General features: G+C 38.1%; 1 protein-coding gene across 1 annotated transcript; it reads left to right on the top strand.

The window, feature by feature from the left end:
* Positions 1-22,717: 22,717 nt before the first annotated feature.
* On the top strand, positions 22,718-23,023 carry LOC311615644 (protein S100-A7-like; the record flags this gene model as incomplete). The annotated part of the gene is made up of 1 exon (XM_084870957.1): positions 22,718-23,023. One exon carries the CDS (start codon positions 22,718-22,720, stop codon positions 23,021-23,023), a length of 306 nt encoding a protein of 101 aa, XP_084727083.1.
* Between the last annotated feature and the right edge of the window lie 3,911 nt (positions 23,024-26,934).

Below are 26,934 nucleotides of genomic sequence, written 5' to 3'. Positions count from 1 at the left end.
TTAAATTTATTGGGGTGACAAACATTAATAAAGTTATATAGATTTCAGGTGCACAATTCTATAACATATCATCTGTATACTATATTGTGTGTTCACCACCCCAAGTCAAGTCTCCTTCCATCACCATTTATCCTCCCTTTACCCTCTTCTATCTCTCCCACCCCCCTTTCCCTCTGATAATCACTATACTGTTGTCTGTGTCTATAAGTGTTATTGTTTTTTTCTTATTCCCTTTACCTTTTCACCTAGTTTCGCAACCCTCCTCCCCTCTGACAGCTAACAAAGGTTCTTATAAGTCAAAAAGATTGAAAACCTGTTATCTGTGATATACTCCTGAACTTAAGTGAAGGACAGTACCTCAGAGACTATCAGTATTATCTAAATAAAAATTAGTATATAATATTCTCAGGTATTGTTATCATCATACATAGATAGTACCTTATATATCTCATTCCAGTTTAGCCCTTCTTCCCTGACCTGTACCTACATTAAGCATCACAATGTTTTTTTAATTCATTCACTCATCTAAAACATGTACTGAGGATCGCTTTGTGCTAAGCACTGGGCTGAGCTATGTGGATCCAACAGTCTTTTGGTTGAACCCAGACAAGATAACCAGGCTTTACTACGCAGTGGATAGGGGCTGATGGAGGCATCCCCAGAGTGCTGGGAAAGAGCATAGAAGACATGAATGAGGTAGAGGAACCCCCTGCAAAAGACATGAAAGCACGAGGTTACATGTTCTTTTGAGTCTTCAGGCCCTGCCTAGGAGATGAGAGAGGGACTGGAACTGGAAGTGTGGGTGGGGGCTCAGAGTGACAAAGGCCTCAGATGCCAGCCTCAGGGTCTGAATTCCTCATGAAGAAGACAGGACACCAGTGATCAGATTTTGGTTTGGAAAGATCAGTGTAGAGAATGGATTGCTGGAGGAAAGAATTTGAGACAGAGAAACCATAGGGAGTTTTAGAGGAACTATGGTTCACTCAAGAAACCAAAAAGACCTTCTTATTTACTTGACCAACAACTAAATCATCTACATCGGAAAAAGATAAATATCACATGATCTCACTCATTTGTGGAATATAATGAACAACATAAACTGATAAACAAAAATAGAGGCAGAGTCATAGAAACATCAAACAGACCGTTTGGAAGGGTAAGAGATCAACCAAAGAACTTGCATGCATGCATATGAGCATAACCAATGGACACAGACAGTAGGGGGGTGAGGGCATGTGCTGGGGGTGGGAGCAGCTGGGGAAAGGTCAATGTGGGGGGAGAAGACTTGTATAATATTTTAAACAATAAAAAATTTCAAAAGAATGAAGAAAATGCTACTTTCCCTGAAAAGCCTTTCTTTTCTACTCAGACATACCTAGTCACTCCCATAGTTCGTTGTTCATATCTCAATTAGTATTACTTATCAGGGAATGTTGTAAGGATTGTGTTGGTGTCTATCTCCCTACTACAATGAGCTTCTCTAGAAGGTCAGGGCCTATGTCTTATTAATCTTGGAATCCTCAGCATTTAGAGCAATGCCTGACACAGGGTATCTGTTTAAATATTTAACAAATGAGACACAAGATGAATATTTGTCACACATGGATGTAACGCATGAGGAAGTTAACCTTTCCCCCCAAACTGAACATTCACTATTAGCTAAATTAATTTTTGCAAAATTCCATGCACAGTCATTTAATCATTTCAACTGAGGAAATAAGGAAATGAGACTCAATTAAAGAAGAAATTGTAGGTCTTTAAGCAATTGATAAAGATTAGAATTGGTTATGACTAGACAATCAAAATTTTTGAGTTAGTAAAAATGAGAAATGTTTATGGATGAAAACTTGTTGCAGAACATATTATAACAATGATATTGTGTGATTTACCTCAACTATGTTATGTGGACAGAAATTTCTTTAGTTCTGAGCGTTATCAATCGGGGTCAAAATCTCTGTTGCTGTTGGGTGTTAATTAATTTTCTGGGAAAAGAACTCAGTTTAGTCTATTTGGATTTTTATTGCCTAATTTATAAATAGTCAAGTTAACCATGGGTCACAAAAGCAAATGGCTATAGGGGCCAGGCAAGTAGCAGACTGAACAAAGGCATATATACTGGTATGATAAACCAGGATGCTGGAAAGACATTTAAACTAGGATCGAACCTAAAGCATCTCAAAGTGACAGCCCTAACTCTGACTCAACAGTTTACTGCCATGCAGAACCTTGGGGTCAGTTTCTAATTTTTTTTATAAGACGCCAAATATCTCAGTTTTTATGGAAATTTATCTATTGATGGGCACTTAGGCTGTTTTCAGATCTTGACTGTTGTCAATAATGCTGCAATGAACATAGGTTTTTGTTTTTTGTTTTTTCAAATTAAGTGTTTCTATATACACTGAGTGGCCAGATTATTGTGATCTCTGAATGCATAATAATCTGGCCACTCAGTTATATTCACACATACTATATATATATATATATTTATATACTTATATATTTATATATTTATATATTTATATATTTATATATTTGAGGCCTGGTGCATGAATTCGTGCATGGTTTGGGTCTGGCCACTTTATAATCAAATGCAGATAATCAAATGCAGATTATCTCCATTTTCAGATTCAGTTAAGGAATTTAGGGGTTATAGTGCCCCTAACCTTGCTGCCTGATCAAATTCTACCTATATCCTCTCTGGAGGAATATGGAATTATTAGAGGCCTGATGCACGAAACTCATGCAAAGTAGACTTACCCCAGCTGCCAGCACCAGCTTCCCTTGAAGCCCTGGCTTTCTCTGGAAGGCCGTCTGCTCTAATTAGTTTATTATGCTTTTATTATTATAGATACAGTCTTTTGACAATTTTCATATAATGCCTGATAATCAATAATAATCAGGAAAGCAAGAAGATACATTGTAACCAACGCCCAAAAGAAAAATAGACAAGAGAAACAGATTCACAAGTGATCCAGATAATGGAGTTTTCAGACACAAATTTAAAAACTACCACCACCTATATTTTAAAATTATCAAAGACAAGATGAAAAATGTCGACAGGGAACTAAAAACAATAATAATTATCCAAAAGAAATTTACAGAATTAAAATTATCTGGGCCATTAAAAACAACAACTAATAACACACACATAGGATATCAGATTTTGAGCATTGCTCTAAACTTTCTGAATGCAGGTGTAGCATAATGACAACAGTGAAATAAATTGAAGATTGCCCTTATTTATAGAGGAGCATAAAACATTTGGCAAAAGTAATGAATTCTTACTTTGTGGTCCACAAAGGATAGCAAAGATTATAGATATCAAAAAGAGTTGAGAGAATTGATGAGGTTCAATTAGCTTCAACAATGAGTTGAACCTTCAGTAACTCTTACAAGTATGACTTAACCAATTAAGATTTCCAATCCAAAACCATACCTGAAAAATTCTGACAGGGAAATGCTGAGAGGTAGTATAGTAGGCCTACAGAATCAAATATATCCAGGTTTGAAACCTGGGTCTTCCTTTAGTGGGTTGGTGAGTTTGGACCAGTTACCAAACTCTCTGAACATCAAAAATATAGATAATTGATTGGTTGAAGCTGTTAAAATTACAATAGAATATGGCATATAAAATTCCTGAGCCCGGTAGACCTATAGAGTAGGCATGGTGGCTCACTTACAGCGTTGTTGGCACAGAGAGGGTTTCCACCCAGTGTTCTTTCCTCTGTGTAGCACCTAGAGCCTTCCCGCCCTGGTGCCTCCAATCACAGGCATTTCTTCATCCTACCCATTTATTCGTTCCTCTTACTTTGTCATGAGAGAGAGTGACAGAGAGTCTATTTCATGTAATTAATTACCACCATCTGGTATTAATATATTTCAATATGTTATCTGGCATATATTTAAATGTATATAAGATAGTGAATATATTTTAAAACAGCATTAATTTAAATTTATTCTGAAAGTATTAAAAAAATGACCTTTTTACTTTTCTCACAATATGTCCAGCATAAAATATCAGTTTGAATCATCTGTTCAAACTGTAAAGAGAGCAGGTTACAGCTTCGTATTTGTGTGTCTGATGGCCTCCCGTGTGATAGGCAAGATGGCTTAGCAGAGCCCCCAGTCATCAGCAAGACCCCCAATACTTCAGTCACTGCACAGAATGCTGGCAGAGGAAACACTTTCAAATTTATTATCTGAAACCTTTAGTTTTTGATCATTTTTACACCTCTTTTAAGTGTAAATTTCTACTCTCCCTTACCATATTGAAAGATAAATATCATAAATTACGCAAGATAAAAAATATAATGTCCATATTCCAAATTATTTTTAAATACCCATAATAGGGGGAATGCTATTTGATAAGAGACTTTCAGCAAACTAAAGAAATATATTAGGGAACAATTTTTTATATAAATAATACATTATATCATCACTTTTTATTTTCAGTATATGTACTTCGACTATTAGTACTTAGGAGAATTTTAATGTGTTCTTTCTTTTACATGAAAAAGATATTGAACCTTTCTTCTTTACTTAAAACTATGTAAACATTTTGCATATGATCTCTTTTTTTGGTGTATTTTTGGCCTCAATTTTAACATCTCCCTGTTATAAAGATGCTTTTCCTCCAGATTAATATAAAAATGGCAATATTCTTAAAGAATGTAGTTTGTATTATTTTTTGCACTAAGATAACAGTTTATCTGACAACATGCTTTCTAAATGTCAGGGCAAATTCTGTTGAAATAACAGAAGAAATTTTTTGTTAATAACTAAATAACAAGAAGAAATTTTTTGTTAAGCAAACAAAGAAACTATATACAGGCTGTCCCCTGAAATGTAGACACACTTTAACAGCTGATAGCTCTAAATTCTGTTACATTTTGAAAATGAAATGTGTTTTTAATAAACTCTGTATATACACTGTGTATACATTTTTGGTGTATACATATAAGATAAATTTATATATGTATACATATAAATAAATTCAGAAGAAAAATATTATTTTACTACCTCTTGCTATTTTCCTTTTGGAAGTAAGTTGTACTTCTGTAAGTATACATTTGACCATTTATTAAAACCAGGCCCTGGTAATGTCAATGGGTGTGATAGTCCTCACACTCATGGTGCTCTTGGACCCCGGTGCCCTGGGTACTTCCAGTGTGAGGAGCGTGTTGGAGGAGGCATTATCCCAGGTTACTATGTTTGTGTTTTTCTTTCCCTCCTCTCTCCTCCTTCCCCCGCTCCTCCTTCTTAATAAACTTTCATTTTTTCTAGCAGCTTTATATTTACAGGGTCATTGGCAACAGTACAGAGATATTCCATTTACTGCACACCCAGCTTCCCCTGTTATTCATATCTTACCTTGGCATAATATATACAAATATAATTAACAAACCAATCCTGACACGTTGTTACTAACTTAATGTCTACACTTGAGTCAGATTCCTTTAGCTTTCACCTAAAGCCCTTCAATGTTCTAGAATCCCATTCAGAGTCCCACATTACATTTAGTTACCATGTCTCCTTAAGATTCCTAACAGTTTCTCAGACTCATCTTGTTTTTAATGATCTTTGATAGTGTTGAGGAGTGGTTTGTTTTGCTTAAAAAAAAAAAAAAAAGACAAAAGGACATGATCACAGATGATAATTATACCTCATGATTATTTGTGTAGTTGAGGCAAGACTCCCACCAACGAGATAGCCCTGTGGTGAGGGCTGGCAGTTCCTTCCTTCAGCTCCTGAGCACTTCCACAGTGCTCTTCCCTCAGTCTGCTCAGGGCACCTCCAGGCAACTGCTGTATTTCAGACCACTTTCCTGGCTCTGGGCAGTGAGGTTTGGCCTCTCCAACCCTTTCCTGGTCTACCTCATTTTGACTCTCACTATTTCTTTATGCCTAAAGTTCTAATCAACTCCTTTTAACTAGCAACGGAGTCCAAATTTTTATCAGTAGAAATCTTGTGCCTCCTTACTCAAGGGCAGAGAGAACTCAGTCAAAACCACAAAGACTTGGTCTCTGCTTCCTGGAGTACAAGGAGAGGAGTTGTTTGCATTCCATCCTTCTTCCAGAAAAAAATAAAAAATAAAAAAGACAAAACAGTTGAGTTTACATTTAGAAATAGATTAAATGTGCATATTCCACTAGATATGGTTACAAAAGCAGAATTAACCTTGTTAACAGAGGGGTATACAGAATGATGGAAAAGAACTAAGAAGGGGGAAACTCAATCTATTGCTTAAGAAAAGGAAGAGGGGCAAGAAAGAGACCAGCACAGACTAGTAGGTACTCATAGGGAGTATCTGAACTGGGTCTTCAATAACATGTGATGGTGGTGGCAGCATCTCAGAAAAAGTATTGAACTCAGCAAAGACATGGGGGCATGAAATAGCATAATGTTTAAGGAACTGCAAGTCATCCTGAACTGGTGCAGAGGGAATAGGAGGGGGTTGTAGGAGTTGTGACTGGAAAGGTAAGCAGAAATCAATCAGATGGGGAATGCTGTTGAATCTTGTGAGGCTAGACTGCCTTGCTGGCAGAGCAGTGGGTTTTAAGATCTAGACCAGAAAGCCTAGGATGAGAAGGCCAGGAGTTAGTGCACTCAAGGAAGATGTCCATCATCCCAAATGAACCATTTGGCAAAAACAGTAAAAGAGCACATTTAAATCTTGACTTTAAGTGTTCCTGGCTTGCTGAGCCTGTAGGTTAACTACGTAGGAGTTGGCAATGTAAGATTTAAGACTAGGTTATGTGAGACCTTAAAACTTTGGCTGCCTGGACAGAGATGCTCCTTGGTCAAAGAGAAGTCCAGGAGGCTATTTGCCCTCTAGTGGCAACCACAAAGGATTTTCGGCTTTGCTAGAAATAAGACTAGAATATACAGTACAGAACAGATCAACTCAGGAAGTTAGGGCTCACTATTGCACACTTTATGAGCTATTTGAATTAGTACCTAGACTTGAATATCTAGCTTAATACACAAATCTAATGTGAATTAGCTAAAACAGAAAAAAGGGTAATATTTAAACAATAAAAATCCATCATACATAATACTAGGCTATTACCACTCTCATTGAAATGACATACTACAGCTTTTCAAAATTATGCTTAATAGATAGAAATGTAGCATTGTATTATAAATTATATCATTAAGATTTTAAGTGTGGTATTTAATTATTATTAATGCGCAATATAAGAATATATTTGGAGGTAGCGGGATAAGTTTTAGGCTCTCTGATCTGTTCATTTAGTTTTTACACTTCCCATCTAAAGAACTTGGCTACACATTTAGCATTATAGAGTTTCCAGTTCATTTCTTTTTCTTTTCCATACAAATGGTTTATATCCTATTGATGAATCTTTGGCATCAGTTTTTAATTTTTAAAATGTTTAGTCTTCTGAGAAGAAATGTTTTCTCCTGCCTTTGCTAAAGGCATTTTACAGAAACATATCATTATTTATTTATAAGGGTAAGTCTCCAGAATAAGGTAACATTACCACTGGCCTACTATTGCCCTGTACACACATCCATGCATTCATAATTGATGGAACAGTCTACACTAGTGTTGCAGCTAGAACAAACTTGAGGTCAGATCTCCGAGAAAGCACACATCATTGTATTTATTAAGAAATATACAAGGGTATATGTTTAAAATTAACTAAAGGTGACCTATCTATATAATGGGTAGGGAGGAAGAGAATGAGGTGTGGGAAAGAGGAGAGAAAACAAACTAAGGAAAACTCATCTAGAAGAATATTTTGAATCATGCCTTGCTAAGAAAGTGGGTTTTGTTTTCTTTCTGACTTGTCTCTCTAGTTGGGGCAGGTTAATGATTGGCCACTAGGCAGCCCTTCCTCCCCCTGGCAATTGGGCCATCAAAGAGACTGGAAGTCTTTGAGAAACAATGGGATTAAATTGCTTTAGGAAATTCTGATCTGATGAACATCAAACAGGCAGGTGTGGTTTTTCCTGGAATGCTTCTGCACAGGTTTCCTTCTCTGGAAGTGAAAGTATCTCACTAGAGAGTTCTCCATCCAATGGATGATGAATGAGGAGCATGTAGAGTGACTGACATAGAAAGAAATTCACTCCATGTGGCTAAGGGGAGGGGGAGGGTTACAAATTGCATAGCATAATGCCATTCTTGTGCAAAATATATATATATTTGTGGATAGAAAGCAATCTGGATTTGCTCTAAATGCTAATAGGAATTTTCTCAGGTTAGTGGAATTGTGGATAATCTTAGCCCCTGCTAACACTCTTCCCATTATCTATGTTTTTAAAAAGAGTTTTTAGCCCTGGTTGGTTTGGCTCAGGGATAGATAGTTGGCCTGCAGACTCAAGGGTCGCAGGTTCGATTCGGGTCAAGGGCATGTACCTTGGTTGCAGGCACATCCCCGGTAGAAGGTGTGCAGGAGGCAGCTGATTGATGTTTCTCCCTCATCGATATTTCAAACTCTCCTTCTCCCTTCCTCTCTGTAAAAATCAATAAAACATATTAAAATAATTTTTAAAAAGGATACAAATGTTTTCTTAAAACAGAAAAGATAGCTATATTGTAGGTAGCTAATATATTTATATATGTATATATGATTGATTTGAATTTTAAAACAACATCCTGATATATATATATATGTGATATATATACATCCTGATATGTATATATATATATATATATATATATATATATATCAATGCTAGTCTGACTTTAGAGTGGCATAAACTTTTTGAATGTGTTAAAGTAAACAAAGAAAAAATATTGATTTATTTTATCCAATAAGTTTGAAAGCCTCTATAGGGCTTAAAGTGGAAATACTGTTTAAATAAGGATTGAAGACACATACCAAATTCAGATAAAATATTTACAATATACAGGACCAATTAAAAATGTTTAGCACAGCACCTGGAACTAAGTAGGGATTTAATAAATCTAAGCCACTATTTATATTAATAAATATAATCTATTTTATTGCATATCTATAAGAACAAAAATTATTCAAAACTGGACAATCAAAATGAACTAACAAGTTCCTGATCATGCAATGGCTAATAAACACATGGAATCAAGTACAAACCAATAGTTATAGACATGCACGTTAAAATGTGTCATATACATGTTAAAATATATGTCATTCATTACCTACCACATGAACAAGAATTATTTAAAAAAGAAAAAATGGTTTTCAGTACTGGCAAGTTTTCAGATAAATGGATACTTATATGATATGCAAGTGAGAAAATGAATCAGTACAATCTTTGTAGATGGTAATTGGTCAGTAAATATCAAAATCTTAAAAATATAGGGTGTTCCAAAAATGTATACGTACTATATACATTTATACAGTATGTATAGCTCTATTTTGAAAATGAAATGTATTTTAATAAACATTGATTTTATAATTATTCCAAGTGTGTGTATACATTTTTTGAGACACCCTATATTTATACTTTTCAACCCCACAATCCCATGCCTAGAAATTTATCTTAAAAGAAACAGCCAGGAATATTAACATTTTCTCTTTAAAGACCCAGTAAATTCACTTGTAGGGATTTAGCCTACAAATAAACTCTCACTTGTATAAAATGACACAGTAGTGGGATTATTTTTCCAGATTTGTAATACGAGACTGGAAGCAACCTAGGTCACCATTACTAGATATTGTGGAAGAATAACAAAGTGAAAGGAATATGGCTATATAAGGGGGGGGGGGGTGACAAAATTTAATAATTTTAAATTTAAAAATATACAGAATAGTGTACAAATGGGGAAACTAGGAATTTATTTCTATTTGTTTGCATAGTATCTATTTAAAAAAATGCTCTGAAATTCATAACAGTGACTTCTGTGGGGTGTGAGTGGATTAGGCAGATATAGAACAAAAATGAGAGGAAGAATATTCTCTTAATTTTTGAACATGTGAATACATTATTTTTTAACTAAATGAGTGAACTGGATTTTAAAAAATAGTCACAGAATGCAGCTGTAAGTGTATAAGTCAAGTACCTTTTATTTTATTGATTTGTAAATTTTATTCTGAACCATGCATTCTTTATTCCAAGACCAACTGCTGAGCTGCATCCAAGCAACAGTACCCAAAGTACCTTTTAAATGTCCAAATTGAATAAATACAATTCCTGAGATTAACTGTGCTCATCTTTCCTCTCTGAGGACAGGAAAAATCCTTTTCTTCTCTTGACATCCTCACATGAAAAAAATACCTGAAACATAGTAGATATTCAATTAATTTTAGAGAGATTAATGAATCAATAAAGGCTTAAAAGTTGTTAGTCACCAAGGAAAATGTCACAAGGAATTCTCACTTTTAGGAGAATTATTGACAACAAAAAGTAAAAATATTTTTGATAGAAGAGTGAAAAGTTCCAAGGGTTCAAATAGCTATTGTAAGTACTTACCTCTTTCATCAGCTCTAATCCTAAAGAGGCAGTTCATATAGATTATTACAGCTAAGATAAAATCAAGTAAAATAACTGCAAGGCAATACACTGCCCCACTATGGTACCACACAGGTTCATAAACCACGTTTATCATTGCCATTCAATAATGAGACAAATCTTTTTTTCCTTTTCTTGCCAATGAGGGATATTAGGATATGTTCACAACTCAGCCATGACAGTTAATGAGGGATGGAGGACAATGAGCTTAGAATATGTCTATACACCATCAGAATCCCCCACAAGCACACCACGTATTAAAAATGATCTATTGCTAGTGTAATAATTAACACTAGGGGAAATGTTCGGGGGCAGAAAAGCAGGCTATGGAATGAGCAGGTGACTATTAGATTAGTGATTCTCAACACTGGCTGCACATTATAATCAACTGGGGAGCTTTTAAAAATACTGATGCCAGGGCTGCACTCCCAGAGTCTGATTACATTTATGTGGAGCACAGCCATTCCTTTTTCTTTCTTTTTTTTTTTTTTAAAGCACCTGAGGTGATGCCATTGTGGAGTCTTGAATATGAGGAGGATGGAGGGAATTATTTTACAAGAAAAGATGACTTAATCAGCTTGTTCCACCCACTATAATGTATTCAGAAACAAAGTTTTTTAGATTAAACCCTTCCCTTTATTTCCTAATCTCCCGAACCCAGACTTTATCCAAACTCCATGTCTGGACTATTAAGCTATTTCCTATAAGTCTGTCTCTCACTTTCATTCTTACTTCCTATTTCCACCTTAAGTAACAATAACAAATGCTTTTCCTTACATCAACAACTCTGCTATCTACAGAATGTATGCAATCTAAACTCAGCATGGCTTCCACGCTGAGCTCTGACATCACCTAATGAAATCATTTTTACTGTTTAATTGCCTCGACCACATCGAATTAGTTGGGGTTGATAACTTCTAAAATACTTTTCAGCCCTAAAGTTTTAAGTTCTCTGGTTCAGAGTCATACCACCCACCCCACCAATAAAGATCTAATCTTCGGCTGCCCTATTTATTTCCCGCTCTTTTCCCCTCCAGCGCTGTTTCCTCTCCTGAAAGTGTTTTCCTTCCCCTCAGCCTAGTAGGTCCTCTGTCACCTGCCTCAGGCTCACCTCCTCCAGAGGCTTTCAGGAAATGACATCACTTTGCACCCATCATATTCTTACCTTAAGATCCCTTTATTACTGTGTAGTACTGTAGACTCTCACTCAAAGTCTGGTCTGGGGACTAGCATCATGTGTATGCTTGTTATACATCCACAATCCCGGCCCTCACCTAAGTCTACATTTCCACCACATGCACATTGAGAGGCAATGGCTTGTAACAGGTTATTAGCATCTTTTGTTTTCTAGTTAAGAATCCTACCTTTTAACTTTAACACAAATTTAACTAATTTTTTTTTTTTGTATTTACTATTCGAATAGCAGGTATCCCTGAACTGTTTGTTGAATGAATGAATAATTATTGTGTTTACCAAATACAATGATAGGAATAGTAAACTCAAAATGTATTATTAGAAGTTGATAAATAGAACGATAGACTTATGGAACTTTAAGGGTCTTAAGAGTAAATCTCACTAAGTCTCTTTTTGCAGACGAAGAAAAGGGAGACCAGGAAAGGGAATTGACCACAGCAGGGATGGCAAATTCAACATCTATAATCTGCAGGCTACACTCTCCAGGGTTCCAGCTTCAGTAACAATGTATCACCAGTCTTGAACACCGCAAAAAAAAAAAAAAAAAAAAAACAAAAAAAAACAACAAGCGAGCACCCTAAAATAGTTGTTTAGGGATCCACGAGCCTTTACGAAAAGATTTTTTTTTGTCGTATTTAGAATCCTTAACCATGTGCCTGAGAGCGCGCTAAAAGCTGGGGATACTGGAATGACCATGACCTAGTGCTTTGCTTTCTGGAGATTACAGTCCAACGGACTGCAAGGCAGGGTAGAGGTAAACAAACCAAAAGTACTGAAAAACTGAAGCCCTTTGGATTCATTTGCCTTCTAGATACTTAAAAGCACTGCAGAGCACAGCACAATGGAAAAATGGAATAAAATGCCCGAATCATGAACTTTGTACATTTCTTTTTTTCAGCTTTGAGCTCTTTCAAGCCCTCTGATTTCGCGCGCGCGTGTGCGTGTGAGCACACAGTGAGGCCGCAATGAATTAATTCAACACTTTCAAAGTCCAACTTTTCTGCAGAAACAGGTCTTGTTTTCCCGTTTTTCCTTGAGTCAGTGGCATCGTCGCAGCGAGTGGAAAGCAAGTGCCCCCTCACTGAGCGGGCCTAGCTCCCGGGCCTCCCTGCAGAGCGCTCGCCCGCGGGGAAGCTGGCCGAAGGCAGAGGCCGCCGCGGGGCCGAGCGCAGCCGGGGCGGGCGGAGCGGGAACCCGGCCGGGCTCCCCCCCGACCCGCCGCCCGGGGAGGGGAACGGAGGGGAGGAGGGGCCGGACGAGGCCGGGCGGGGGCGCCCCAGCCGGCCCGCGGGGCCGCGCCGCCCGCAGCGCATTCCTGCGCCCTCCTCCTCCCGCGCGCGCGCCGCGCTCCCTCCCCCGACAGCTGATTCATTGGCTCCGCCGCCCAGACTGCCTGGCGCCGGCCGCGTGACGTCACCCATTCACCGCGCCCGCCTCCCCCCGCCGCTGGCGCCGGCCGGGCGGTCGCCGTGGCAACGCCGACGCCAGCCGGCACAATGACTTCCAGCTGGAGCAGCCAAGCCTGCCCGCGCGCTCTCTCTCTCGCGCTGAGTTTAAGATCTCGGGGGTGGGTTTCTTTCTTTCTGTCTTTCTCCCCCTTCTCCCCCCCCCCCCACTCTCTCACTTTTTCTCCGGCTCCTGCGGGGTCCCGCTGCCGGGAAATGAACTCTCTCTAGTTTTCTAGGGCGTTGGTCCCAGTCCCTGGTGAAGCACGCTTGTAAGGCGCCCTTCCTTCCTCCGTGGCAGGCTCCCGGGGCTCTGTGTTTTGCTGGGCACCGGCCCACGCCGGGCCCGGCGGGCCTGCTGGCGGCCGGGTTCAGCCCTGACAGCGCTCACACCTGCAGAGCCCAGGCTGCTGCCAAAAGGCGGAAGGCAGAAGAGGAAAAACTCGCGGCCATAATAATAGTGAAAATGGTAAACCTCAGCTGTCTTAGAGAAGAATGCCTGAGTAGGTGTTGATTACCTCCCACAATCACAAAACTTTCCTTAAAAGAGTTTGCACCATCCCCTCTTAAAACGCGGTGGTTATTTTTATTTATTTTTTTTTTGACGAGTTAGGCACGTAATGCTTCCAAATGGATAAATATTTCCAGAACAGAAAATAAATCTGGGGAGTTGGGTTGTAAATTAGAATAGAGTGTGTAAGGATCTTATTGGGACCCAGGGAGAGGGAATGGGAGGGGAGGGTGAAGAAGGGGAGAAAGGGAGAGGAAAAGGAGGAGGGAGAGGGGGAAAGAGATAGTACAGCTTTGAAAGTTTCTTCCCAGTAGGGCAAATAATTCAGCACACAACACTTTCCCACCCTCACTCGGACCATGTAAGAATCTTGAAGCCCTGAGAGGGGGCGGGGGCGGGGGTGGGGGTGGGGGTGGGCGTGCTGAAGGCAGGGGGAGGAGACATGGCTGTTGACTAGAGTTAGGTGGGAGGTAATTCCTTATGCTTCATCTTATATTTTTGCCAAATCTCTTGCTTCAAAACAGCTGCAGTTTTGCATGTAAGTCCATAACTGAGAACTAAGCGAAACCCACCCATGGATAGCATAAATCTGCATTGTTGAAGCTGCTCATCTGCAGGATCCATGAGCCCAGATGATGCAAACTCCCTTCCAGCTCTTGCAAAAACACCTCCAATAAAAACAAGCACTTTGGCCCCTGTTCTACTTGTTATTAGTCCAGATTTCAGCATATTCTTTTGTGCTTTGTTATTGTTCATAAATTTGGTCCTATCCTCAAACAGGTTTACAACCCTTTGAAGGCAGAGAAAGACTCTTCCCTAAACTTTAAATATTCTGGTCCATCTGAATAGATGCACAGAGAGTATCAATTGATGATGGTACTAAGGATTGATTAATAACCCCACAAAGCATTTAGTTGGTCAAGTCATCATTTATTGGCTCATAATAATCCTTGGCTTTTATGTTTTCAATACAGTAGATAGTTTTGTATGAAGAGATCTTTCTAGAAAGTAGTTGCTGACCATTAATAAAAGTAACAAATTAGAATACAGTCCATGGTCAAGATAGAAATATTTACTGTTCACATATTTCCCAGGGTTAATGCTGGTAGGAGTTAGCAGTTTGTTAAAATAAACAAAACAAAACAAAACAAAAAAGTGTTGAATTCATTTTGTTACCTATAAAAAAATGAGGACTCAGTGAAACATTAATTTTCTAAAATTGCTACATATTTAAATGTGATTGTAATTGCTCCTTAGCATTTTAAAATTATAACATTGATACCAAATGTATTAGAGTCCAAAGAACAGTCTATCAAGGTTGGCATTTTTATTTAAAATAATCTTTAACATAGTGATGACTGATTATCCCATCCACATTGTTTGAGTTCACATAAATGCCAGGTTTCAACAGGGAGAAAAATACTCAAGAGACCCAAAATAGATTTGATTTGAATGTTTCCTTTTCCTCCTCTTTTCTACCTCTTACTACACTTACAGGAATGCTACTCAGTCATGGAGCTGCTGGAGAAATCAGTGAGTCCAATTTCCCCCAACACTAGTGGGAGTAGGATGGATCTTATGATATCTTTAGAAAATGCATTTTCTAAGACTCGCATAGGAGAGTGAATGATTTTATTGGCATGGGATTATATTTCTGGGATTTCAAAGTCCCATTGTCCTGAAGCCAGTCTTGGAAAATACATAGCTGGGGCTCTAGCAGAATCACATGCAGGACCAGTGTCCAGAGTGGACATTCCATGATGGTTTGAGTCTGGTACAGCATTAGGCTATTCACTGTCCATTAATCCACTGTGTGGAACCCACATGGCTGTGGGCCAGGTGGGCAGGGACTCGCAGCAGGAGATAGAGAGCCCAGAGTCCAAAACAGGGGCAAACTTCTTTGTTCTGAGGTTAAAAATCTCTGATTTCTGGCCCTTGCAGTGGCCATACTTATTCTGGCTGCTGATTTGCACCCAGGTGTGACTAACAGATACGCATCTTTCTACATTACCCAGACCTTCCTGGGCATGCATCTATCATAACATAAATATCTGTGTTTTCCGATGGTCTTAGGGTCGACAGCAGCAGTTCTCAACCTGTTGGGACCCCACAGAATGAGAGCCGCTAGCAGGCTCGCCTAAGACCATTGGAAAACACAGATATTTACGATTCTTAACAGTAGCAAAATTACAGTTATGAAGTAGCAAAGAAAATAATTTTATGGTTGGGGGTCACCAGAACACGAGGAACTGTATTAAAGGGTCGGGGCATTAGAAAGGTTGAGAACCACTGATCTAGACCCTTTCCCGAGCAATCTGTGGGGAACAAACTTAGAGAACGTTAACTGCAGCTTTCTGGTAAAGCTGTGCAAAGGGCATGCCTATATTATCTATTCTCCCCTTTGCTCCTTTCCTGTTATATAATAACCAGGTCATTAATGGTACCAAGAGCACTAGCTGCCAGGGGTTTGGAACCCAAGCTATACTTTAGAAGTGCCCTGTGAAGTTTTTAAAAATGCAGTTGGCTAGGTCCCTTCCCTAGAGATTTATATTTACCTGGTCTGGGGTGTGGCCAGAGCATCTATTTTTTTTTTTTTTAAACTTTTTATTTTGAATAGTAGATTCACAAGAAGTTGCAAGATAGTAGTAGAAAGGTTCCATATATCCTTCACTTTGTATCCTCTATTGGTTACATTATACATAACTATAGCACAACAATCAAATCAGGACACTGACATTGGTATAAAGTGTTCTTGTAATTCTGTCATCATCTATATATTCCTTGAAACCACTGACACAATGAAGGCACAGAACTATTGCAGCGCCACGAAGATCTTCCTTATGTAATCTCTTTATAGTACTCACATCCCCCTCCACACACAACATGCGAACCTTTGGCAACCACCAATTTATTCCCCACCTCTATTTGTCACTTTGAGACTGTTATGTAAATTGCTTCTTCCAAGCTTGTAATCTCCTGATTGGCTTTTTTCACTTAGCATAATGCCCTTGAAATCCGTATGAGTTGTTCCACGTATCAATAGTTTATTCCTTTTTATTACTGAGGAGCATTTTTATCCTATGAATGTACAACAATTTAATTATTTACCTATTGTAGGACATGGTGGTTGGTTGTTTCCCTTTTGATGGCTATTGCAAATACAGCTGCTATGAACATTCCTGTACAGGTTTTGGTGTAGGTACAAGTTTTTATTTCTTTGAATGAATGCTCAGGACTGTGATTGCTGGCTCAAATGGTAAGTATATGTTTATTTTTTAAGAAACTGTCAAACGATTTTCTCCTGTACTTGCTGTACTATTTTACTTTCCCAACAGCAATGCAGGAGAAAGCCCGTTTCTACCGTTCTTGCCAATATTTTTTATTTTAATTGTTCTGATAGGTGTGTAGGGGTATCTCACCATAGTATTACTAATTTGCATTTTCCTAGTGATGTTGAATATCTTTTCATTCCATCCTTATATCCTCCTACTTGCCATCCATATGTCCTCTTCAGTGAAATATCTCTTCATGACTTTTGCCCATTTTCTTTCTTTTTAAAAAGAATATATTTTATTGATTTTTTACAGAGAGGAAGAGAGAGGGATAGAGAGTTAGAAACATCAATCAGCTGTCTCTTGCACACCCCCTACTGGGGTTGTGCTCGCAACCAAGGTACATGCCCTTAATCTGAATCAAACCTGGGACCTTTCAGTCTGCAGGGTGACACTCTATCTACTAAGCCAAACCGGTTTCGGCTGCCCATTTTCTTAGTGGATAATTTTTTTGTTACTGTTGAGTTTTGAGTTCTTCACGAATTTTAGATATTAGTCCTTTATCAGACATGTGATTTGCAAGTAATTCACGCCAGTCTTCTTATCCTTTAACAGGATATTTTGGTGAGCAAAGTTTTTAATTTTGATGAAGTCCAGTTATTAGCATCGGAATTCCCTTTGAGTTCCCATCTGTTACTGGTGGAAGTAGAATTCTTGGGGTGCTGTTGGGAAAATAATTTCTGGGGACCCCCATGGGAGGATGAGGTTTTGTGGAAAGCTTTACTGATGACGTAAAATTAAGGGAGTTCTCCTCCAAGGTCCCATCACCCTCCATCCCGTCCAGGAACAAAACCCATCTTGTCTTCAGCAGGGCTAGGATGAAAGCCACTGCCTAGAGCCCCCACTCCATATTAAAGCACAGCCCAGTCCAGCATCTGACTAGCTGCAGCCCATGTGTGTGGGGTCTGCATGGCCATGGGCCATGCGGCTGCTAAGGTCCTGGCAGGCTAGCACACAGGTAAGTGAGGGTTACCATGAACAAACCAGAAGTGGGGGGGGGGGGGGGGCGGGGGGGTGAGGGTGGGTGGAGGAGGAGAAAGAGAGAGAGAGAAATTTCTGTCCAGGCATTATAATCAGTTTTACTCATTAACCTTCAGGATTTCATGGGCTTGCAGTGGCTCTTCCCCTCTAGCCAGTTGTCTTTTTCCCAGGTTATACTGACAGACAAGCATCTTCCCTATGTCATGCCGACTTCATTGTGCATGCACCATCTCCCCCTTTGCTTTCTTCTTATTATTAATATTAACAAACTAGTTAATTATGACAATAACATGATTGTTCCATTTTTTTTTCTTTTATGGATCATTCTCTTGGTGTCATGTCTCTACCAAGTCCTAGGTTCTACAGATTTTCTCCTATATATTTTTTTCTAAATGTTTTACAGTTTTACATTTAAGATTATGATTCATTTTGTTAATTTTTATATAACTTTGATGAAGTTTAGATAATAGGTTTTATTGCCTGTGAATATCCCAATTTGTTGATAAAGACTATTCTTCCTCCATTGAATTGCTTTTGTATCTTTGCACGTGTCAGTTGGTAGTACTTGTGGTGGTCTATTTCTGGCTTTTCTGTTTTCTGTTGATCTGAATCTCCATCTCTCCACAAGTACCACACTGTCTTAGTAACTGTGACTATGAAATAAGCCTTGAAACTGAGTAGCCTGATACTTCCAATATTTTTTTTTTTTGTACATTTTTAAGTTATTCTACTTCCATTCCATTCAAATTTTGGAGTAATCTTAATTTATATTCACAATAAACCTTGCTGGGATTTTGATAGGAATTGTGTTAAAACAATATCAATTTGAGAAGATTGACATCTTCATTATGTATGAACATAGTATATATCTCCACTTGTTTAGATCTTTATTTGATTTCTTTCATTTGCGTTTTGTAGTTCTAGCATACAAGTTTCGAGCATGTTTAGACTTATACCGAAGTGTTTCACTTTGTAGAACAATTGCATATGGTATTATATTTTATTTCTGTTTATATGTGCTCTCTGCTGGTATATAGAGAGTTACTAATTTTTATATGTTGAGCTTGTAATTCGGTGACCTTGATATACTCACTTATTTGTTCTTCCAGTATTATGTGCATGAACAATGATGAGCTGGGACATCCTTGCCTTGTTCCTAATATTAGAGGAAAGCATCCAGTCTTTCATCATTAAGTATGATGTTACTTCAGGTTTATTTATTTATTTTTTATCCATTTGAAGACGTTCCCCTTATGCCTAGTTTTCTGGGAGTTTTTATCGTGAATGGATATTGAATTTTGTCAAGTGCTTTTTCTGCATCAATTGATAGAATGATGTGATTTTTCTTCCTAAGCCTGTTAATATTGGTAGATTATATTGATTGATGTTTTGATGTTGAACTGGCCTTGTATCCTGGAATAAACACAAGTAGATCATGATATCCTGTGCTGACATAGTGCTAAAATCTATGTGCTAAGATTTTGTTAAAGATTGTTACTTTATAAGAGATATTAGACTGTAGTTTTTGTGTTTTCTTTGTCTGATTTTGTTATCAGGTTAATATTGGCTTTCTGATATTAATGAAAAAGTATTCCTTTCCTAGTTTAGGGAAGAGAATATATTAATTTTTGTGTTAATTTTTCTTTAAATGTTTGGTAGAATTCTATAGTAAAACAATCTGGGCTTAGAGATTTCTTTTTCTGAAGTTTTAAATTTATATATCTACTTTTCTTAATAGTTACAGGGCTACTGAAATATTTGAGTTGAAGTACTTTGTGATCTTCAAAGAATTGGTTCATTTCATCTAAGTTTTCAAATTTATGTGTTTGATATTTTCTTCTTTTCTTTGATGTCTGTAGTGATATCAGATATTAGAGCTTCATTCCTAATACTATTAATTTGTGTGTTCTCTCTTTTTTCTTTGTCTTGCTAGAGATTGGTCAATTTTGATTGATGTTTTTTTCAAAGAACCATCTTATGTTTTATAAATCTTCTTTACTTTTCTGTTTTCAATTTCATTGCTTTCTACTCTTATATTTACAAGTTTCTCTGTGTTTTCACTGCATTCCAAAAACGTAGTGTGTTGTATTTTCATTCAGATCCATGTATTTTTTAATTTCCATTGAGATTTCCTCATTGACCCATAGATTATTTACAAGTCTGTTGTTTCATTTCTAAGTGTTTATTTTCCTGTTATCTTTCTGCTCATGACTTCTAGTTTGATTTTTATAATGGTCAGAGAATGCACTGTCCAATTTAAGTCTTTAAAATTCTCTGAGGTTTGTTTTAGGCTTTATGAGGCTGTGGTGGAAGTTCTGTGTTTGCTTGAAAAGAGTGCTGCTGCTGTTGGGTCGAGTGTCCGTGTCAGTTAACGTCTGCTGGGTGACGGTGCTGTTGACTTCTTTAATATCTTTGCTGAGTTTCTTTCTAATTGTTCAATCAGTTATTGAGAGAGCAGGGTTGAAATCCCTCTGTAATTGTGGATTTGTCTGTTTTTCCTTTCTCTTTAAAAAAATACATTTTTATTGATTTCAGATAGGAAGGGAGAGGGAGAGAAAGGTAGAAACATCAATGATGAGAGAGAATCATTGATCAGCTGCCTCCTGTACGCCCCAGACTGGGATCAAGCCTGCAACCCAGGCATGTGTCCTGACGCAGAATCAAACCATGACCTCCTGGTTCCTAGGTTGACACTCACCCACTGAGTCATGCCGACAGGGCTGTTTTTCCTTTCAATTGTAACAGTTTTGTGTCACATACTATACAGCTCTGTTGTTCGGTTCCTTTAAAATTATGTCTCACCCAGTTAGCATGGCTCAGGCTCATTCCCCAGTGTGGGGTGTGCAGGAGGCAGTCAATTAATGATTCTCTCTGATTATTGATATTTCTATCTCTTCCCCTTTCCCTTCCTCCCTGAAATCAATAATAAAAATATTTCTCTTGACCTTTTAAAAAATGACTAGAAAAACACACATGGGAATGCCACAACAATGGGAAACTAAGCATTCAATATTACAGAATGGTTCCAAAATTTCTTTTTAAAGTTTGATTTGCTAATCTTTGCATTTTAACTGCAGAACTAGTGATTTTGAGTGCAGTCTGATTGACAGCCGTGATACAAGGTAGAATAGACAGTAGAACCAGGGGCCTAAAAAGATTGCAGGCAAGTCAGAATTTCAGTAAATACCCAAAGTGCATCTCATCATTTATTGCATATCTCTGGGCCACTTAAGCACTGTTATCAGTTGCATGATTCACCATGGCAATTGATGAATGAAAAAACTCAATATATATTTCCCCCCTGTAGTGTTTTAAAACTTTTGGTTCTGAAAAATACCTTTTGAATTGTGCCGTGCCAGCATAGCCAAGGGTTCAACAAGCCTGAGGGATATCATGTTCTCTCTGAAAAGACAAACAGAGAGAATAAGCTGGGTCTAGGTTGATCTTCCTGTGCCTGACTGAGGCCACAGAGAAAGAGATCCAGACTGCAAGCTGAGCCTTTATTTTATAGCCAGAGGTAAACAAGGTAGTGGTCACCATAGTTACCATGTCCTTGTGAGTTTCACTTGTGGCAGCACTTGCTCCATCTCCCACAGCCCATTAGCTACCCAGGAAGGATCTAGGGAGTGTCATAAGGTCAGGCTTAATTATGCTAAGAGGGCTGTGCCCTCCAAGCTCGGACTTGTTTCTGGCTTTGCCAACAGGTCAGTCCCAGGCTTAACTCTATAGCTGCTCCCTGCATTGAACTCTCTGTCTCATTCTCTCTGTTTTTCTGTTAAATCTAGGCAGCAAGGAAGCATTTTTTCTTTTCTGTAATTTAAAAACTTTTTGTCAGGTTTAAATTACTTGAGGGGAAAATCTGAATATTGACTCATGACAAAGCAGAAGTCCATAATCCATCCATTTTATAAGCATTTATGTCAAACCAAAATCCTTTCATGTCTCCATATTAGTATGTTCACATTCACTCCTAGGACTGTATCTCCAGAAGTGAGAGAGGGCATCTCAGCCAAAGGTCATTAAAAAAAAATAAATAATAAAAAAAATATATATATATATATATATATATATATATATATATATATATATATATATGTGTGTGTGTGTGTGTGTGTGTGTGTGTGTGTGTATTATTGATTTTTTTTTTTTTTTCAGAGAGGAAAGGAGAGGGATAGAGAGTTGGAAACATCAATGAGAGAGAAACATCCATCAGCTGCCTCCTGCACACCTTCTATTAGGGATGTGCCTGCAACCAAGGTACATGCCCTGGACAGGGATGGAACCTGGGACCTTTCAGTATGCAAGCCAACACTCTATCCACTGAGCCAAACCAGTTAGGGCTGATGGTCAGTTTTGCACCGTGATGAAGAAAACCTGTCAGATGTGAACTGGGGCTACCAGTCTCATAATAGACTACTTACTAACATTAGACCAATGCTAAGAGTAAAGCAGAATGATAAGAAATGTTAATGATAAATGAACATATATGTAGATATACATGTATGTGTGTATTGTATATACACATAAAATAAAGATAAATATATATATAGAATATATATATATATATCACTTTTCCCTTATGTCCCCACCTCCACACACCTTCATGGTGCACTCTCATCTATTTGTTACCAGCAGTAGTTCATATTCATGTTGCTTCCACTCAGTGGGAGACTCCCAACCACTGGGCATGGGCTGAGTAGAAAGTTATCCTACAGCCATGCATTTAAAAAAGAAATAACCACACTCGTCCTTCTCCTCAGTGACACTTTCTCAGCTCTGCTTTCTTGAAAACCAAGATGAGCTACACTCACTTTGAGAAGTACGTGATGAGAATGGTCGACCTGTTCCACAGACACACCAAACCTGATGACATGATTGACGAGCCGAGCCTGCTGATGTTGCTGACGGAAAATTTCCCTAACTTTGTCAAGGCCTGTGAGAAAAAGGACAACCATTATCTGTCCTATGTCTTTGAGGAAAGGGATCAGAATAAGGATAAGAAGATCCAGTTTTCGGAGTTTCTGTGCTCGGTGGGGGACATAGCCATGGACTACCACAGGCAGAGCCACCGAGCCGCACCCTGTTCAAGGGGAAGACAGTGATCGTGCCCAGACCCAGGCCGCCAGAAACCACAAGCAATGATAGTGTCCCTTTTGCCTAGAAAAAAAGAGAGAAAGAAATAAAGAAATAACCTTGCAATCATTTGAAACAAAGCCAAGTATTACTTTTAAAAAGCTACCTGCTTTCAATTAAGCAGGAAATTATCTAAGAAGCCACTTAATTTGCTTTGGTCTGTAGTCCCGCCACTGCTTTATGCTGAGTAGAGCATGAAATTAAATATGTAGTAACAACTATCCTAATGGTAATGTTCCAGAATGCTGGCGTTGGAGAATCTTTGGTATTCTGAGGGATAACAAATAAAAAACATACCAACCATAGACTATGGCTGCATTGGGTTTGAGAAAAACATAAACTATTATTAATGTTCTCTATGTATTTATATATATAGCTCTATAGGTTATATATATTTTAAAACTATTAAGTTTAAAAATGATTTTTCTATTATATATACAGAAAGGGTAGTCATACATGTCTGGAGAAATCTCTCTGACAATAAAGTGCTCCCCATCCATGGAAATTCTTACACTATTTTCTTGGGTCCAGCTGTAAAGTGGATTATTGAAGGATCTAGTAAAGGAGAAGGTCATAGTGAATTTTTAACATTTGTTGAATAAATGCTAATACTAATCCCTTGTTTGAGTATTCATCTTTGTTAAGAGCCAAGAATACATGCTGTTTGCAATGGAGAAAGTGTTTATGTAGACATATAAGGGCACTAGTTTATGCAGGAGATTTTAGAAGCATTACTAAAGTGACACTTCAATCCGTACTTAACAATGTTGTAAATGCTAGATGGTTCTCAGAGACTCCTATTTATTTAAACATTTTTTACAACTTTGAAACTATTTTTATACTAGATAAATCTTTTCAAACACTAATCATATTATATGTAAACGCCTTAAAAAAATCTCTGTATAAATGCAGATAAAAGCATCCTTGTCCTTTTGTAGTTTGTATTCCAAATGAATCCTTTCCTTTCTTTCTTTTATTTTTTTTTAAAGAAAAAAACTAGGTTAGACATCCTGCCAGGTTTACCAGGAAATTTTGACAAACAAATAGAAGAATTTGGGTATCTTGGTCCCCATGTGTGAAGCAGGACAAGGTTGAACTGAGACAGCTTGCAAAGTTCTAGAGTTACTCTGGCACTCATTAATTTTATGCTAAAGATGCTTAAAATTCTAATTTCTATCATTGAGTCGAACAACACTTGATATTGTTAAAAATACTTCTAGTTTTATAAATTATTATCTACAAAAATTCTCTGAGAAGCTACAAAAAAGATACCATGACAATTTATGGAGCTTTGGATATTTTTCTAGGACACATAGTTTCCCTTCTTCATTTGTTCTTCCGCTTTTCTTGATCAGAGAAAGAGCCTAGAGCTCAATCACATAGGATCCTTGAGCCAAAATTTGTGTGACCTGGAGAGAGATGCTTACCTTCTTTTAAAAAAACAAAACAAATATATTTTTATTGATTCCTGAGAGGAAGGGAGAGGGAGAGAGAGAGAGAGAAACATCAAGGATGAGAGAGAACCATTGATTGGCTGCCTCCTGCACACCCCCTACTAGGGATCATGCCCACAATCATGCATGTGCGCTTGACCAGAATTGAACCCGGGACCCTTCAGTTGCCAGGCCGACTCTCTGTCCACTGAGACAAACCAGCCAGGGCAATGCTTAACCTCTTTGAGTCAAAGTCCAATAAACTGTAAAACTGTTTATGTATACAATGGGGGTAATGATTATTGTTTATCAGAATTGTGAGGATTGCTGTGTAAGATAAGAGAAGCATCCTTTAGAGTGACTAACACATAGTAGGGCTTTATTATGGTTTACTTGGCTTCATTGAATTGGTGGATCATTTTAGCTTTCTTTTCTGTTTTCTGTCTGGCTGTGGCAGGTCATATGGCAACCATTCCATATATTTTATTTTATTTAGTTCTCCTAAACAACCTGGTGAGATAGGTCTTATTATTATTATCCCATTTTCCAGCTGAGAACATCAGAACCCAGAGACTGATAGTAGATTACTCACCATTTCAGGAAGAAAGAAGCAGGTAAGGGTGGCACTTTGAGTTCAAGAGGACTTTTTGCCTGGAACTCAGCCAGAACTTTTAATAAGATGACGTGAATTATTGTCAGCCTGCAAAACCTGTATCCACTTTACTGTGTGTCTTTTGTCATGAAACGTTAGTGACAGAGTGAAGGATAATAATAGTTGTAATTCTAGTCCAAGGGGCTTGAAGTAGACAGACTTTAGGACGTGGAATTAGTTCCCAGAATGGCCAAATCTTTGTTAAAAAAAAAAAAAAAAAAAGTTACGATAGAATAGTTCAATTGCATTTATTAACAAGCACCTAAAAACTAATTTTAATTAATTAATTAATTTTATAGTGTCAACGTAAGAAACATTCAAACCCATAGAGAAATTTTGTGAATTTATTTGAGCCAAATTGCTGACAGCTGCCAAGAAGTACAATTTTAATGGATTGAGATAATGCTCCAGAGAATGGCAGTTTTGCATCTTATATAATACATTACAATAAAAAGAGAAGATGTACATGGGTTACATGAAATCCATTGGTGATAGATTAGGGAGGTAGGAGAAAGCAAAGCTGGTGGGGTTGGGGGAAACCTCTGGGATTGGATAAAAAGTACAAGGATAGACACAGGCTTCTTTTACATAGCAGTTCCTTTACAAAGGTGGGTACTGGATAGTTAACAGTCAGCAATAACAATGAGAGTTGGCCTCTCCGCCCTGAGGGGTCTGGAAAAAAAAAGGAAGTTCCCCTGAAATCCCAAAGGTATGTTATCTAGATGCAAAAAGACAATAGACTCAATTAAGGTGAAAGTTGACCTTTGTCAGGGAAGATTCTAGCCTGGGACATGACCACCCGCTATAAACTGCTTTTAGTTTAAAATTTTTAAGTTCAGATCATCCTATGTGATTACTTTAGGTCTCTGAGTTTCTAAGTTGGGCACACAGTCCTTCTCTGAGCTTGTCAGGTTTAGTCTGTGGCCTCTTACCATGAGAAAGAGAGAGAGAGAGAAAATTAAATGGAAGAATTAATGAATAAATGAATGACTATTTCAATGTTCACTTTAGCATTAAATAATTAAAGTCCATGGAAAAGGGACAGCAAATACAGGGTGAGGCAAAAGTAGGTTTACAATGTGAGTATGCAGAACAGAGTATGTTTTTGAGTTATTATTTATTAACTAGAGGCACAGTGCACGGCATTTGTGCATTTGGGGGGGAGGGGAGTGGGCTCCCTCAGCCAGGCCTGTGCCCTCTTGCAGTACAGGAGCCCTTGGGGGATGTCTGACTGAAGCTTAGGGAATAGGCCTAAGCAGTCGTACATCCTTAGCGCTGCTGCAGAGGTGGAAGAGGCTCCTGCCACTGCCCCTGCACTTGCCAACTGTGAACCCAGCTTCTGGCTGAGTGGTGATCCTGGGAGCGTACTGACTACCAGGAGGCAGCTCCTGCATTGGGCATCTGCCCCCTGGTGGTCAGTGTGCATCATAGTGACCAGTCATTCATCCATTTGGTCTATTTGCATATTAGCCTCTTATTATATAAAATTATTATATTATTTTCTATATGTAAAACTGTAAACCTACTTTTGCTCCACCCTGAATATAGTATGCATATCCCTTGTCTATCCTCCCTTGCTAATGGATTACTCCGTCCTGCTGAGTCTGAAGGTAACCTCAGAATCTTTGTCAATATAGGACCTGTGATGTCCCTATCAGTTAACCTAAATTGATTTTAAAGAAAGTGGGACCTATTAACCCTGGATAATCATGGATATTTATGCTTAAACTTACCACATAGAGGAGTTCAAAGATAGAAGTTTTCCCAAAAGAGATGTCACTCTTATTCTGGAACA

Source organism: Pipistrellus hanaki (genome assembly GCF_964339955.1).
Source record: "Pipistrellus hanaki genome assembly, chromosome: 2".
NCBI lineage: Eukaryota > Metazoa > Chordata > Mammalia > Chiroptera > Vespertilionidae > Pipistrellus > Pipistrellus hanaki.
This window is presented reverse-complemented; position numbering and strand designations above follow the sequence as displayed.